Source organism: Leucoraja erinacea, chromosome 20 (assembly GCF_028641065.1).
Source record: "Leucoraja erinacea ecotype New England chromosome 20, Leri_hhj_1, whole genome shotgun sequence".
NCBI lineage: Eukaryota > Metazoa > Chordata > Chondrichthyes > Rajiformes > Rajidae > Leucoraja > Leucoraja erinaceus.
Window position 1 is genome coordinate 31,184,941 of NC_073396.1, and position 13,914 is coordinate 31,198,854.

A 13,914-nucleotide genomic window follows, 5' to 3' on the forward strand; every position below is an offset into this window, starting at 1 on the left:
AGGATTCTTGCATTTGGAAGCGAATGTGCTAATTAGTGACAGTCAACATGATTTTGTCCAAAGTAGGCCACATCTTATAAATTTGACTGAGTGTTTTTAATGATGCTTTTTGGCAAGGCATTAGACAAAGTCCCCCGTGGTAGGCTGATACAGAAGACTAAAATGCATGAGATTCTCGGTGTCTTGGTAGTTAGGATTCTGAACTGGCTTATCATAGAAGACGAGGAAGGGTAGTGGTGGAAAGGTATTAATATGGCAGGAGGTCTGTGACCTGTGTTTTGTCGGGACCTCTACTTAGGTATGTTACAAAACCTACCTGAATCGTCATTGGGAATCTGCCCTCAGCCATGTCGGCGATTTTGGCGCTGTTTGGAGGGGGCGGGTTTAAAACGCGATTTTTACTAGGCTGTACTAATCGCACATGTTCAGCCTAGTAAATCATTAACGAAAAATCGCTGCAAGACCCGGTCGCAAAAGGTATTATTAGTTTTATAGGCCTCGATAATATAGTTATAATAGTTTTAAAATTACTCTCTGATTTCGCAACCTCTCGCAGCCCCAGGGTTTTATAAAGCAAACAATTAAAGGTATGTACCTTATTTTTACATTAAATGGGGCATATATATAACCCTGAATATCAAGTTATCTATAACGAATAGTTCATTTTGGGCTTTTTATATCCCGCAGTATTTTTCTCGGCATTTGAGGGCACTAATCCAGCGCTATGTCAATGTTCTAAACCAGCGCGTTCCACATGAACCCACTAGAAAGCCGATTTAAATGGGCATTTATTTACAGCAATTGAACACTAAATTCCTTCCATTTGGCCTATAAATTAATGTAAATTAGATATAAAAATCATGTTATATTGTGAATTATTTGTGAATAATCTTTGGACACTTAGGCTATTTAAAAATGTTAATCTTTCCTTAAGAAATGGGCGTTTGACTATCCAAGATCACAGCTTTTTTGTAATGTCCATTGAAAATCAATAGGGAACAAGATGCTAATTTCCGAGTATGAAAATGGTCATAACTTTTTTAATACTTGAGATATGAAAGTGAATTTGGTGTCAAATTAAACTTATTGTTATGCTTTATCTGATGGGATAAATTGCAGACTTGATTTTTTAAATCTCAAAATTTTGTAACATTGCTACTCTACTGTTTGTGGTGTATATAAAATCGACTTGGAAGCAAATTGGTTGGTTAGTAAGTTTGTAGACAACACAGAAATCTGTCAAAGGCTACATATCAGTTGGACGGAGAAATGGCAGGTGGACTTTAATCAGGTGTGAAGTGGGGAAATTACAGTTAATGGGAGGTCCATTAACGGTATTGATGTACAGAGTGATCTGGGGTTCAGGTCCACAGCTCCCTGAAAGTAGCAACATAAGTAGCTAGAGTGGTACAGAGGAGTATGGAATGCTTGCCATCATTAGTCACGGCATTGATTGCAAGACTCAGGAAGTCACGTTGCAGCTTCATAAAACGTTGTTCTACCACATTTGGAGTATTGTGTGCAGTTCTGTTCACCTATTACAGGAAGAATGGGGAGGCTTCCGAGAGGGTGTAGAAAATAATTATCAGGATACTTCCTGATTTTGATGGTATTACCTAGAAGGAGAGGAAGCAGATACAATAGTGTTTAACAGCCTTTTGGATGGGAGTGAAGGAATAAGGATCATGTAAAGGCAGAAGGGATTAGTTTAATTTGGCATCATGTTCAGCAAGACGTTGTGGGCCAAAGTGCCTCTTCCTGTTCTATGTTCTACGATTACACTGAATGAACAAGGTGCCAAACTGTACAAGTTAATATTATACAAGTAATAATAGGTTATTCCGAATCATTCAGTCCTGAAAACTGTGAAATCATGTCACATTACTAGATTAACTTCAGCATTTGCACCAGACAAATGTTGTTCCACTAATTCTACAACATTCCTGCAATGGTGTTTATTTAGAGATATTTTAAATTTTCACCTTTAAAAAAACCTTTCGTTGGTGCTACCTGTATAATACATCACACAACAATCAGGAAATGTCACTTTTCCCACTTACCGCTAACATACTGAGTGGAGTTGATAGCAAGCTCGATGATGGAGTCACTGATTTGGCTATGGGGTCCACCCTGGGACAGTGTGTCATCAGGAGGTCCTGGCAATGAAATATCAAGGAGAGCCGAGACATTTGGTGGAGAAGTGAACAACGTGTTAGAGGTTTCATCTGATGGAGAGGATAAACCATTCTGATGCGTGGGTTTTTCAAGATCCCGCTGCGCAGAAAGAAAAACATTAAAGATAAACCTCGGGGATATCGTTAATAGGTGCAGGAAGCAACCTGGTCAAAACAACAACTTATTATTCCCAGCATAAATATGTACATAAAAGCAAGATTTAAGAAAAGGAGGAATGTGTTTTCTCAGAAGAGTTGAATATATATGTATGTTATGGCATGTTAGCATTCATAAAGGATTTGAGTATAGGAGCAGGGAGGTTCTACTGCATTGTACAGGGTCTTGGTGAGACCACACCTGGAGTATTGCGTACAGTTTTGGTCTCCTAATCTGAGGAAAGACATTCTTGCCATAGAGGGAGTACAGAGAAGGTTCACCAGACTGATTCCTGGGATGTCAGGACTTTCATATGAAGAAAGACTGGATAGACTCGGTTTATACTCGCTAGAATTTAGAAGATTGAGGGGGGATCTTATAGAAATTTACAAAATTCTTAAGGGGTTGGACAGGCTAGATGCAGGAAGATTGTTCCCGATGTTGGGGAAGTTCAGAACAAGGGGTCATAGTTTAAGGATAAGGGGAAAATCTTTTAGGACCGAGATGAGGAAAACTTTTTTCACACAGAGAGTGGTGAATCTCTGGAATTCTCTGCCGCAGAAGGTAGTTGAGGCCAGTTCATTGGCTATATTTAAGAGGGAGTTAGGTGTGGCCCTTGTGGCTAAAGGGATCAGGGGGTATGGAGAGAAGGCAGGAACAGGATACCGAGTTGGATGATCAGCCATGATCATATTGAAGGGCCGAATGACCTACTCCTGCACCTATTTTCTATGTTTCTATGAATATTTCCCTATAAAATACTGGCTGATGGCAGATGCCAGATTCAAATATTTTAATGTGTAAGAGAATGTTTAACTGGATTGAATTAAAACATGGTAGACACAAAATGCTGGAGTAACTCAGCGGGACAGGCAGCATTTCTGGAGAGAATGGGTGATGTTTCGGGTTGAGACCCTTCTTCAGACTGCATTGAATTAATACATATAGTCCAAGCAAGAAATACCCCCCGAAAAAATGGAATATTAAGCTTCCACTTTGACAGTAAATTCAACTTTCTTGTGATCTTAGCTTCTGAGAGTGAGAGTATCTTCACAATCAATCTGGTGGAAACTGAGCTATATGAATTAGGAAAACCTCAGTTCAGAATTTAGGCAAGACTGATTTTACAAATTACGTGGATTGGCCAGCAACTTTGGTTTGCAACTGGATACTACAATGAATAGACACAAAATGCTGGAGTAACTCAGCGGGTCAGGCAGCATCTCTGGAGAGAAAGAATGGGCGACATTTTGGGTAAAGACCCTTCTTTCAGTCTGAAGAACCTTCAATTTAAACCAGCATCTGCAGTTCTCTTCTCCTCCAATCAATACATTTATAATCAGCATGGTTTCGTCCAAGTCAACTTCTTAGCTTTATCAATATCGCATATATATCTAGATTATATACATGTATATATATTTAATAATACTCCATCAATTTGTGATGATCACTTTTGGGACATATAAATCTTTGCCCCGACAGGATTGCAAATTGCGAATGTTGAGCAGTGCAGGCTCGGTTCAAGCTATTGTCACATCAGTTGCTTATGGATGTCAAAGAGCAACCTTCTTCGACAACAACCAGTAATTCAACAGAATAAGGAACTATGATTGTGTTCTAATGTACAGCATTCCGTGGTTAGACCGAATTCTACTGGAAAGATCAAACTGAGATTGAGTGACCATTTTGCACTGCATCTACATTCAGTCCGCTGGGGGAACCCTGCTTCCAGTTGCGTGTAATTTTAATTCTGCATCTTCAATCTTTTGTAATGAGGCCCAATGTAAAGTTGAGGACCAGCACCTAATTTTTCATCTATGTACACTGCAGCATTCCAGACTCAGTATAGAATTTAGCCGTTTCATTTAAATCTCGCTTTTATAAACTGCAGACACTGAAAATCTTACATATAACTAGGAAATACTCAACAGGCCAGTCACCATCCATGGAAAGAGCAACAGAAATTATGTTTCAGGTTGAAGTCCTTTTGTCAGAATTGGGAAATCTAAAATGATTGTTTTAAGTTACTGAGCATGTTGGGGAAGAATATTTATTAATTGGCTACTCATGGAAGGCCAAATGATAAACTGTTGGTGAAACCATCTGATTGACGAGTTAATGAGAAGGTTTTTTTGGGGGGGGGGGGAGGGGGGGGGGGTTGGCAGGGTTAGAGAGAAAGCCTATTATTTTAAATAGTTGAATTCGATATTAAGCCTGGATGCTCGGGTAGAAAATGAGCTACTGTTCCTCAGGCTAATATAATACTAGTCTGAGGAACAAGACCTCCTTGTTCATCCAGGCATATTCGCAGCTTTTTCAACTCTATACTGTATTCAATTTCAGGTAGCTTTTTCTGTTTTGCATTCAGAATTGACAAGTTCTATTGTAGGTCATCCAAATGTAATACTGACTTAATTCTCTCTTCACAAGCACTATCTGACCATGGGGCATTTTCTACGGCTCTGCATTTCAAAGTGTTTACATGTTCTTTTCTTTATGTGTTCTCTCTCTAACCTCCCTTGTTAACTTGGCAACCATGGTCTCACCCACACAGATATTCCGTTTGCTCCATTTATTTCTCTACCCCACCCCTCTCTCAGCAATTTAAAATTAATTGGTGTTCCTCATCCCATTTCAACCTGAAATACTGATTTTGTTTCCCTTTCATCAGATGCTGCCCGGCTTGCTGGGTAACTTTAACATTTTGTATTTTTATTTGCACGATATGTGAATTGACAAATGAGAAACAACAATTACACTGAAGTCCCGAGCTATTGGCCATTAATCTTCCTCGGGTATACATTCATTCCAGATATGCTTTCGATCCTGAATTCAGCATCAATATACAGCAAAGCCAGCAGTGCCAGATTCAGAAGTAGCAGCAAAGATTCTGCTGATGTGCGTCAATAGTAAATGACACTCACCCCTGCCAAGGTTGGTGGTGGGCTTCCATTCTGATGGACTGAGGATATATCGTGGTCCAAGTTTACCATGGAAACATCTTCATTTGACAGGGATGTCAAATCTTGTGAATCCTCTGTATCAAGAGTCTGGACTGGGCTGCCTGGAATTATGCCTGCTGACTTTGCTGCCATGTCGATTGCACCTGGTCGAAGAGAAATTCTGTATTAACAAAACATATCTACCGAAGCAAAAAGACAATTGACAACTGGAATATGGGCTAAGTATATTTGAACGTATTATAATTGATAATGGATACATAATGCAGCCATAACACTAAGAGACAGTATGAAACAAAACGCTGTGCCATCGACAAGCCCTAAGAATGACATTAAATCATTCATTGCTAGCACTGATAGTTTCTAACATTAAGCACTTTCAAATTATGCTATGTAAATTACTGCCGTAAACACATGTAGCCGAAAATAATGGTCTTAAATTGTTCCTCATGTCAGAAGTTCAAAGTCACCAACATTTATCCATTTAAATGGCAGTTAGCAAAGCTTGACCCAATACTTAAATTCTGATAGTGTTAGCATCAATATACTTATGAAACTCTGATCTTGGATGTGGATGTATTTGTGTGTGATTCACATCTCCTCAAAAACACGACGCGCTAAAGGTGACATTTTTACAAATTTTTACATATTCTCGTATCCTTTATAATTTAGCAGTCATGGTTAATTTAGTCATTTAGCAGATATGGTTAATTTAGTCATTTAGTTTTAGTAAAGAAAGACCACCTGCAACTCTATTTAGTTCAGAAATCACACATTAACAACGTTGGATAAAGAATAGAATAGAAAATATTAAGCTAAGAGAGTTAAATATTTGTGTCAAATTTAACATCAATGTGTTTTCAAGTATTGATTTTGCAATCATTGCAACTTACTGGATAGTTGACTGGTGGATGCTGGAATGACTTTTGGAACAATAGGGCGAGCCAACGTTGGTTTGGAAAGAGATGACTGAAGAGGACGGAATAAACCTGTGCCTAAAATATATAAAAACACGTTTCACAAAGTAAGTCAAGGAGATATATGGTTAAGAATTTATGTTTAAAAATTATTATTGTACTACTACTGCTAAAAGAACAACAAAACAATGGTTTAGGTAGGATTGAACAATTAAACATTGTTCAACTGTATAGCTCTTAGAATTTGTACTCGGGTATTGTTCAACCCAAGCCGATGTCCAGTGCAGAGTTTAGAATCAATGGGTGAAATACAAATTTGCACTGGTAGTCTGAGAAATGGATTGGCCCTTTCTGCATTTAACTTGTATCTAACAATTGGACATAGTCTTTCAACATAAAGGAATCAAATCATCAAAACATGCAACTAGATACAGGAAACGTTATACAGTACTTTACTTCAATCGTGTTGGATTTTAGTGGAATGCAGACATTGGTCAAAAATTAAAATTCAGCAATTATAGCTGCAGTGTGTTTTAGGGCTTTGGAGAAGCACAGATCCTGATTTGTTTGAAGCGAATGGTGTGGTTTGAAAATATTTCACTTTCGAGCAAAGAACAGAGAGCATTAGACACCCATAAAATCATCTCAGAATAAATTAATATGAATGGGTTCTTTGATACAGGTACTTCATTATAATTATTCATTATAAATATAAATAAGTAGAGCTGCACTCAGTTACAAAGTGTGAGGAAAGCCCAAAGAGCCATTTTATTCTGATCATTAATTTGAGTGAATAGATACCTGTGGCAGAATTGGACAAGATGGAAAAAGAACAAACATGCTGAGAGGAATTTCCAGTCGGTCGTGGCAACAGTGTTCTCTGGGGGAAAAAAAACAGGAATATTTTAATCTTCAATAGAAAATCTAAAATCTTCAGTTGAAAGAATGCAAGTTAATATTAAGTTGTTCACACTCGATTAAGAAATTATGCACAAAGTTTATTCTCATCTTGTTTAGAAAAGTTAGCTGAAAACTATTTAGGAAATTTCAAGGTAAACTTGAAGTTTCACACTTTCTGGGATGAATATCTCCACTGAATATTTTGTAAAATGTGCTAAGCATAAATACATGAATGAAACTAAAGTAATTCCTTACATCAAATATTTATCCTCTAATACTGAAAATTTCTCTCTCTATGGATGCTACCTAACTTGTTGAGAAATTCTAACATTTATTTTTGTTTGAGGTTTTCGATTAGTGTCTAACATTTTTCTCCTTTCACATCATTTACTATGTTGGCCCACTTCTGTGAGCACAAGTAAGCATTAGTCTGGATCAAACCTCTATCCTCATGATGAAGCCAAACCAAGGTTCTACCTCCTTGCTTTTCGTGTCCTCGTTATAATATTGAAAACAGGAACTCATTAAACCAATATTCCATTGCTTTTTAGAGCCCATTCAATTCAATAATTCTGCATAAATAGCAGATATTAGTGAACTAAGAGAGAAATACCTTTTTCATTCTTATCTTAGCCCCAATAGATTTTTTTAAATTTAGAAATTAAACCAGAAGAAATTTGAAGTTATATAGCTGATCATTTGAAACGTACAAAAATATGATTAATTTACTTTGATGCCCAAATATTGTAATCAGGCAAGATAATATAACAGTCACTCCATACGACGAATGTTTCACGAGAGGCAATAAGATTAGCACCAGATAACACGTGGAGCAGGTAGTACTGGTTGAAGGATGAAAACTGGTCAGGACATTAGTGAATCACAATGCTCCGTCATAATTAACCAATAGATTTTTATTTGTCCACCTGAACTATCGGAAGTGCACCTCCTTTTGGTCTGTCAGTATAGCCAACAAAATTGCACTCTCTTAATACAGATAGTTCTGCTATAATGCATATTACCATAATGCATATTGGTTCTAATGCGATTGATGAATTAGGAGAACTACTTAAAAGATAATTCGGAAATTGCTTGGGGGGGGGGGGGGGGGGGTAACAGCGGGACAGGCAGCATCTCTGGAGAGAAGGAAAGGGTGACGGTGGTTTCGGCTATTTTTAGCTTGCAGTAAAAAAAATAAATAAATAACCTTACAGCTATTAAAACTTATTTTTGAAATCTTGCTGGGGAAAAACTATTATTGAGAGTTTTAAACTCTTTATCCTCTAACCCACTTTCCTTTATTAACTCAGTAATTTTTAACAGCAAGATTTTCTAGAACATATGTTTCTTAGAACTGCCCCTACATGGTAAATCGGGACTACCTGCACTGTACTGGAAAATCAAACTTTCAACATATTTTCCCCTGGAAGTGCTTTCAGCTAAGTCAAGGCAACATGAATCATTTAATGCGACTCACATTCATAACAGTTAGTGAAGGCCACTGATATTATAGCTAGAAATACAAATATGCATTATTTTTACTGGTTAGATAACTGATGTAGGGTCAATATATTTTTACATTGTCAATTTCCATTTGCATGACAAAATGAGGCACAATTTCTACCTCCAAGTTAATCCAGAAGCAACATAACAAATTTAGCGAGGAAAAGAACAGCTCCAATGTTCTCAATTTATTTTTTACCTGAACCACCAGCGGCTTGCGTGGACGATTATTTCGTAATTTCCTAGGTTTAGGTAAGAAGATGTCGGGTTGCCTCTGAAATAACAACGTATCAATGATAATCACGATCAATAAAAATTGTAATTTACCAGGCACACATCTTGAACTTCCAACTACTGATGAGCAATCAGCTACAATTTAAAAAAAAAAGCCTTTCATAGAGTAAGCAAATCTACTCAATTGTTTGCAACACTGTTATAGTGAAAAGCTGCGATGAAAATGATTTCTTGCTTCCCGTTGACTTGTAAGATGGATATGCTACAGAAAAAGTTTAATTCATATATAATGGTTTTCAAGAACCCAGGAAACTTCAAAATGTTTGATAGTCAATATCAAATCAGTTTAATAGTGGTGACAGCAACAATTGATACAAAAGTGAGTGGTTTTGCAGATAGTGAAGAAGGTTGTGAACGATTGCAGCAGGATCTGGGTCGATTGGCCAGGTGGGCGGAGGAATGGTTGATGGAATTTAATACAGAGAAGTGCGAGTTGTTGCATTTTGGGACGTCGAACAAGGGCAGGACCTACACAGTGAAAGATAGGCCACTGGGTAGTGTTGTAGAGCAGAGGGATCTAGGAGTACAGGTGCATGGTTCCTTGAAGGTCAAGTCGCAGGTAGATAAGGTGGCCAAAAAGGCTTTTGGCACTTTGGCCTTCATCAGTCAGTGTATTGAGTATAGAAATTGAGAGGTCATGTTGCAGTTGCATAAGATGTTGGTGAGACCGCATTTAGAATATTGTGTTCAGTTCTGGTCACCATGTTATAGGAAATATATTGTCAAGCTTGAAAGGGGTCAGAAAAGATTTACGAGGATGCTGCCAGCACTAGAGGGTGTGAGCTATAGGGAGAGGTTAAGTAGGCTGGGTCTCTATTCCATGGAGCGTAGGAGGATGAGGGGGAGATTTCATAGAGGTATACAAAATCATTAGAGGAATAGATCAGGTAGATGCACAGTCTTTTACCCAGAGTAGGGGGAATCAAGGACCAGAGGACATAAGTTCAAGGTAAAGGGGAAAAGATTTAATAGGAATCCAAGGGGTAACTTTTTCACATTGAGGGTGGTGAGTGTATGGAACAAGCTGCCAGAGTAAGTAATTGAGGCTGGGGCTATCCCATTGTTTAAGAAACAGTTGGAGAGGTACATGGATAGGGCAGGTTTGGAGGGTTATGGACCAAGTGCAGTGAAGTGGGAATCGGGTAGCTAGGGCATTGTTGGCCGGTGTGGGCGAGTTGGGCCATAGGGCCTGTTTCCACACTGTATCACTCTATGACTATGACAATCAGTTATTAGGCCCACCAAGCGGAGAACAATAACTAATTAGCTATTATTTGGCAGTGCCAGGCCAAGTCATTCATACAAACGTCACTTGTATGTATGTTGCTTGTTCCCAATTATAAACTGCTGGCAACAAGAATAACATAACTAGTTACATTATAAAACAAAATGTAAATCCAATATAATATTAAACTACTGAGCACTCAAATGAATAAAATCATTAATTATTTGTTTTGATATATCGCTGTATTTCAATTACATTATTGAAAGTTTAAATACTGACAAATTTAACTAAAATAGAAAAATAAATAAATCTATTAATTGGAATATATTCAACACAATATCTTAATTAATTGGTAAAAGCAATTATTTTGATTCCACAAGTGAGAAGTAGCACAAGAGTGTTCAGCAACACTGTGACTATTTGTCAAAGGATCATATTTAACAATATATTCATGCATATATTAATATATTCCCACCCTTCAACACTCTGCCATATCACAAAAGAAGTTTAACTTACACTGAAGGTATCCAGTTGCTGTCTGAATGTCAGCTCACTCTCCTTGCTGGGTGAATACATCTTGTTATGCCTACTGTTAGGAGGCAAAATTGTAGGAACTGCAAATATCCCACTGTCTGCATCGCTGTTCGATTTTCCTGAGCTACTAGATGAATGTGGGACCACCAATGTTTTCTGCACGTTACGCATTCCTAAACAGAGACAATTAAAATGTTATACAACGTATTCTTTATTCTTATTTGCAACATAAAATCATTGTTCAACTGGGCGTTAGTCAATGAAAGGGCGGCACGGTGGTGCAGCGGTAGAGGTGCTGCCAGGGATCCAGGTTTGATCCTGATTATGGGTGCTGTCTGTATGGAGGTTGCACGTTCTTCTTGTGACAACAATGGTTTTCTCCCACGTTGTCTCTGGTGTGTAGGATAGGATTATTGTACAGGTGATCAGTAGTCGATGCGGACTCAGTGGGCCGAAGGGCCTTTTCCACGCTCTATCTCTAAACTAAAACTAAACAATTGGTACAGTTTCGTATCCACTAGTTGGTGCGTTGACCATACACAATTTTGGAACTAATTAATATGCACAATTAAATGCATATATACATTTGAAAGCTTGCAGGATTTTATGTTCCAAGAGAACATGGAGACACGAATGATGCAATGGATTTATGAGGAAAATTACAAAGCAGGTACAAACAGCAAGTGCTTTCAATTCACTACACTCCTCATTTAGCAACCTACATTTGATAGTGGTGCTGATAAAACCTTCAATTATTTTGCTGCTGACTGCGTATGATCTGATCGGATGGCATTGTTTATGTTAGATTTGTTCCTTTTGTGAACAAGATATAGCAAAACGATTTCCATGTTGTCAAGTAAACGCCAATATTGTTAATGTACAGGAACACACCATGGATCTGCTAATTCTGGAACAATAGTCTTCAGCATTGATGTCAATATACCGTTATGTCCTGTGGCCAGTGTATTCAGCCATCCATTCAAGTGAACATCATTTCTGGACAGATTTTGTTACCCTGCCTTCTGTTGGCTAGTTACGTGGTATATTAATAGTTTGGAGAAATTCATCCCATTTCTAGTGCAAGTGCATTTTTTTGTTATTCATTTAGGGTTATGGTATGCAGGTGGGACTAAGGGGAAAGGAAAAAAAAAAAAAAAAAATTGTTCGGCATGGACTTGTAGGGCCGAGATGGCCTGTTTCCGTGCTGTAATTGTTTTTGTTATTCATTTGATGAAATTAGAAACCAGTGGGTAAATGACCAATACATTTGCAAGTGAATGAGTTTTCAAATTACGATTGCTTCTCTTATTGTTACTTTCTTAGAATGAATAGGAGAAAATTCTTCTGGCTGCCATTTTACAATATTCACTTCTCTGAATTTTGAACAATGTTGAGGTACTTAATATTGCTCCAAAATTACTCGAAGGTCAATTATTCAGTGAAGGTGTAGAGCAAGGGTTCCCAACCTGGGGTAAATTTCATCTACCCAGGGGGTAAATTTGTTGATTCTGGATTTGTACATATTTTTTCTCATTGACTGTGTTTGGTTCTGGTATACCATATATGTTATCTGTATCCGTATTTGGTATCTGTTTATTGTTAGTTATTCATAAATAAGTGAAATAACAGTTATATGCTATTAAAGTTGAAGGGGTAAACAGGGCAAAAAAGGTTGGGAACCCCTGGTGTAGAGGGTGCAAAATTCTTCATTCTAGCAGGACTGTGAATATTTAGTCTAGTTTATACCACTACACATATCAAAAGAAACATACAAAGAGAGATTAACTCAAAATATCATATACAGTGTCGTAGTAATTCTGGCTCACAACTCCAGCAACCAGGGTTCAATCCTGACCTCTGTTGCTGTCTGGGTGGAGTTTGCACATTCTCCCCCTCATCGTTCCTTGGACAGTGCCACTAACCTGAAACACTGGTGGGAGTGAGCGTTTTGCTCGTTCGAATTGCTGGAGTATTTCGGACACAACCAGGACTACGTGAAAGAGTAATCACTTTCCCTGGCGGCGAGAGCATCTGATCTTCATGGTTTGACTTCATTGGCGATGCTGCCATAGAACTGGAATCTGGACTCTAAACATTATAAGAGTAATATATGAGAGAGCAAAAGGGAAAGCTTGTAAAAAATTCCATGTGTCTTCAATTCCCTGAGCCCATTGATCCACAATTAACAAATTAGTGGTAAATTCTCATATCGTCTGAGTGATTTTGCCAAACAATGTTTTGTTTCTCCTCCATGTTCTAATACACAATGAGTTTTAAACTCATACTTCTTACAAAATCTGCCCTTAATATATTTGTTCATTATGTTTCATTACTGATATGCTAACTAACAATTTGGATCAAATTCAAATTTTAAATCTCAATGACACAAGTTTAATTAAGTGGACAGTTTAAATCGAAGTAAGCATGCAGGTTCAGCAGGCAGTGAAGAAAGCGGATGGCGTGTTGGCATTTATAACAACAGGAATCGAATATCGGAGCAAAGAGGTCCTTCTGCAGTTGTACAGAGCCCTAGTGAGACCACACCTGGAGTATTGTGTGCAGTTTTGGTCCCCTAATTTGAGTACGGACATTCTTGCTATTGAGGGAGTGCAGCGTAGGTTTACAAGGTTAATTCCCGGGATGGCGGGACTGTCATATGCTGAGAGAATGGAGCAGCTGGGCTTGTACACTCTGGAGTTTAGAAGGATGAGAGGGATATCCCACTGAGACATATAAGATTGTTAAGGGCTTGGACACACTAGAGGCAGGAAACATGTTTCCGATGTTGGGGGAGTCCAGACCAGGGGCCACAGTTTAAGAATAAGGAGTAAGCCATTTAGAACGGAGATGAGGAAAGACTTTTTCTCACAGAGAGTGGCGAGTCTGTGGAATTCTCTGGGTGGTGGAGGCAGGTTCTCGGGATGCTTTCAAGAGAGAGCTAGATAGGGCTCTTAAAAATAGCGGAGTCAAGGGATATGGAGAGAAGGTAGGAACGGGGTACTGATTGGGGGTGATCAGCCATGATCACATTGAATGGCGGAGCTGGCTCGAAGGGCCAAATGGCCTACTCCTGCACCTATTGTCTATTGTCTAAAGTATGCTGACATTTTTGAAACTGTTACATACAGCCGAAAATACATCTAACACACTGGCTTCCTATTTGAAAGTATATGGTGATCAAGGCAAGTCCTATTATGTTGTAGATTGTTCACAGAAAGGCAGATCAAAGTTCGTGTTTAAATTTTAAAAA

At 38.3% G+C, this 13,914-nt stretch overlaps 1 protein-coding gene across 4 annotated transcripts in view; it reads right to left on the reverse strand.

The window, feature by feature from the left end:
- Positions 1-13,914, reverse strand: part of cramp1 (cramped chromatin regulator homolog 1) — a 62,133-nt gene that overhangs the window by 5,042 nt on the left and 43,177 nt on the right. For all 4 annotated transcript variants that reach the window (XM_055651789.1, XM_055651788.1, XM_055651790.1 and 1 more), the window contains exons 11-17: positions 12,587-12,752; positions 10,647-10,837; positions 8,811-8,885; positions 7,010-7,088; positions 6,185-6,286; positions 5,256-5,437; positions 2,061-2,274 (exon numbers count right to left, since the gene is read on the reverse strand). In XM_055651789.1, the coding sequence (XP_055507764.1) occupies positions 2,061-2,274; positions 5,256-5,437; positions 6,185-6,286; positions 7,010-7,088; positions 8,811-8,885; positions 10,647-10,837; positions 12,587-12,752 (1,009 nt within the window). The remainder of the gene's footprint in view (positions 1-2,060; positions 2,275-5,255; positions 5,438-6,184; positions 6,287-7,009; positions 7,089-8,810; positions 8,886-10,646; positions 10,838-12,586; positions 12,753-13,914) is intronic.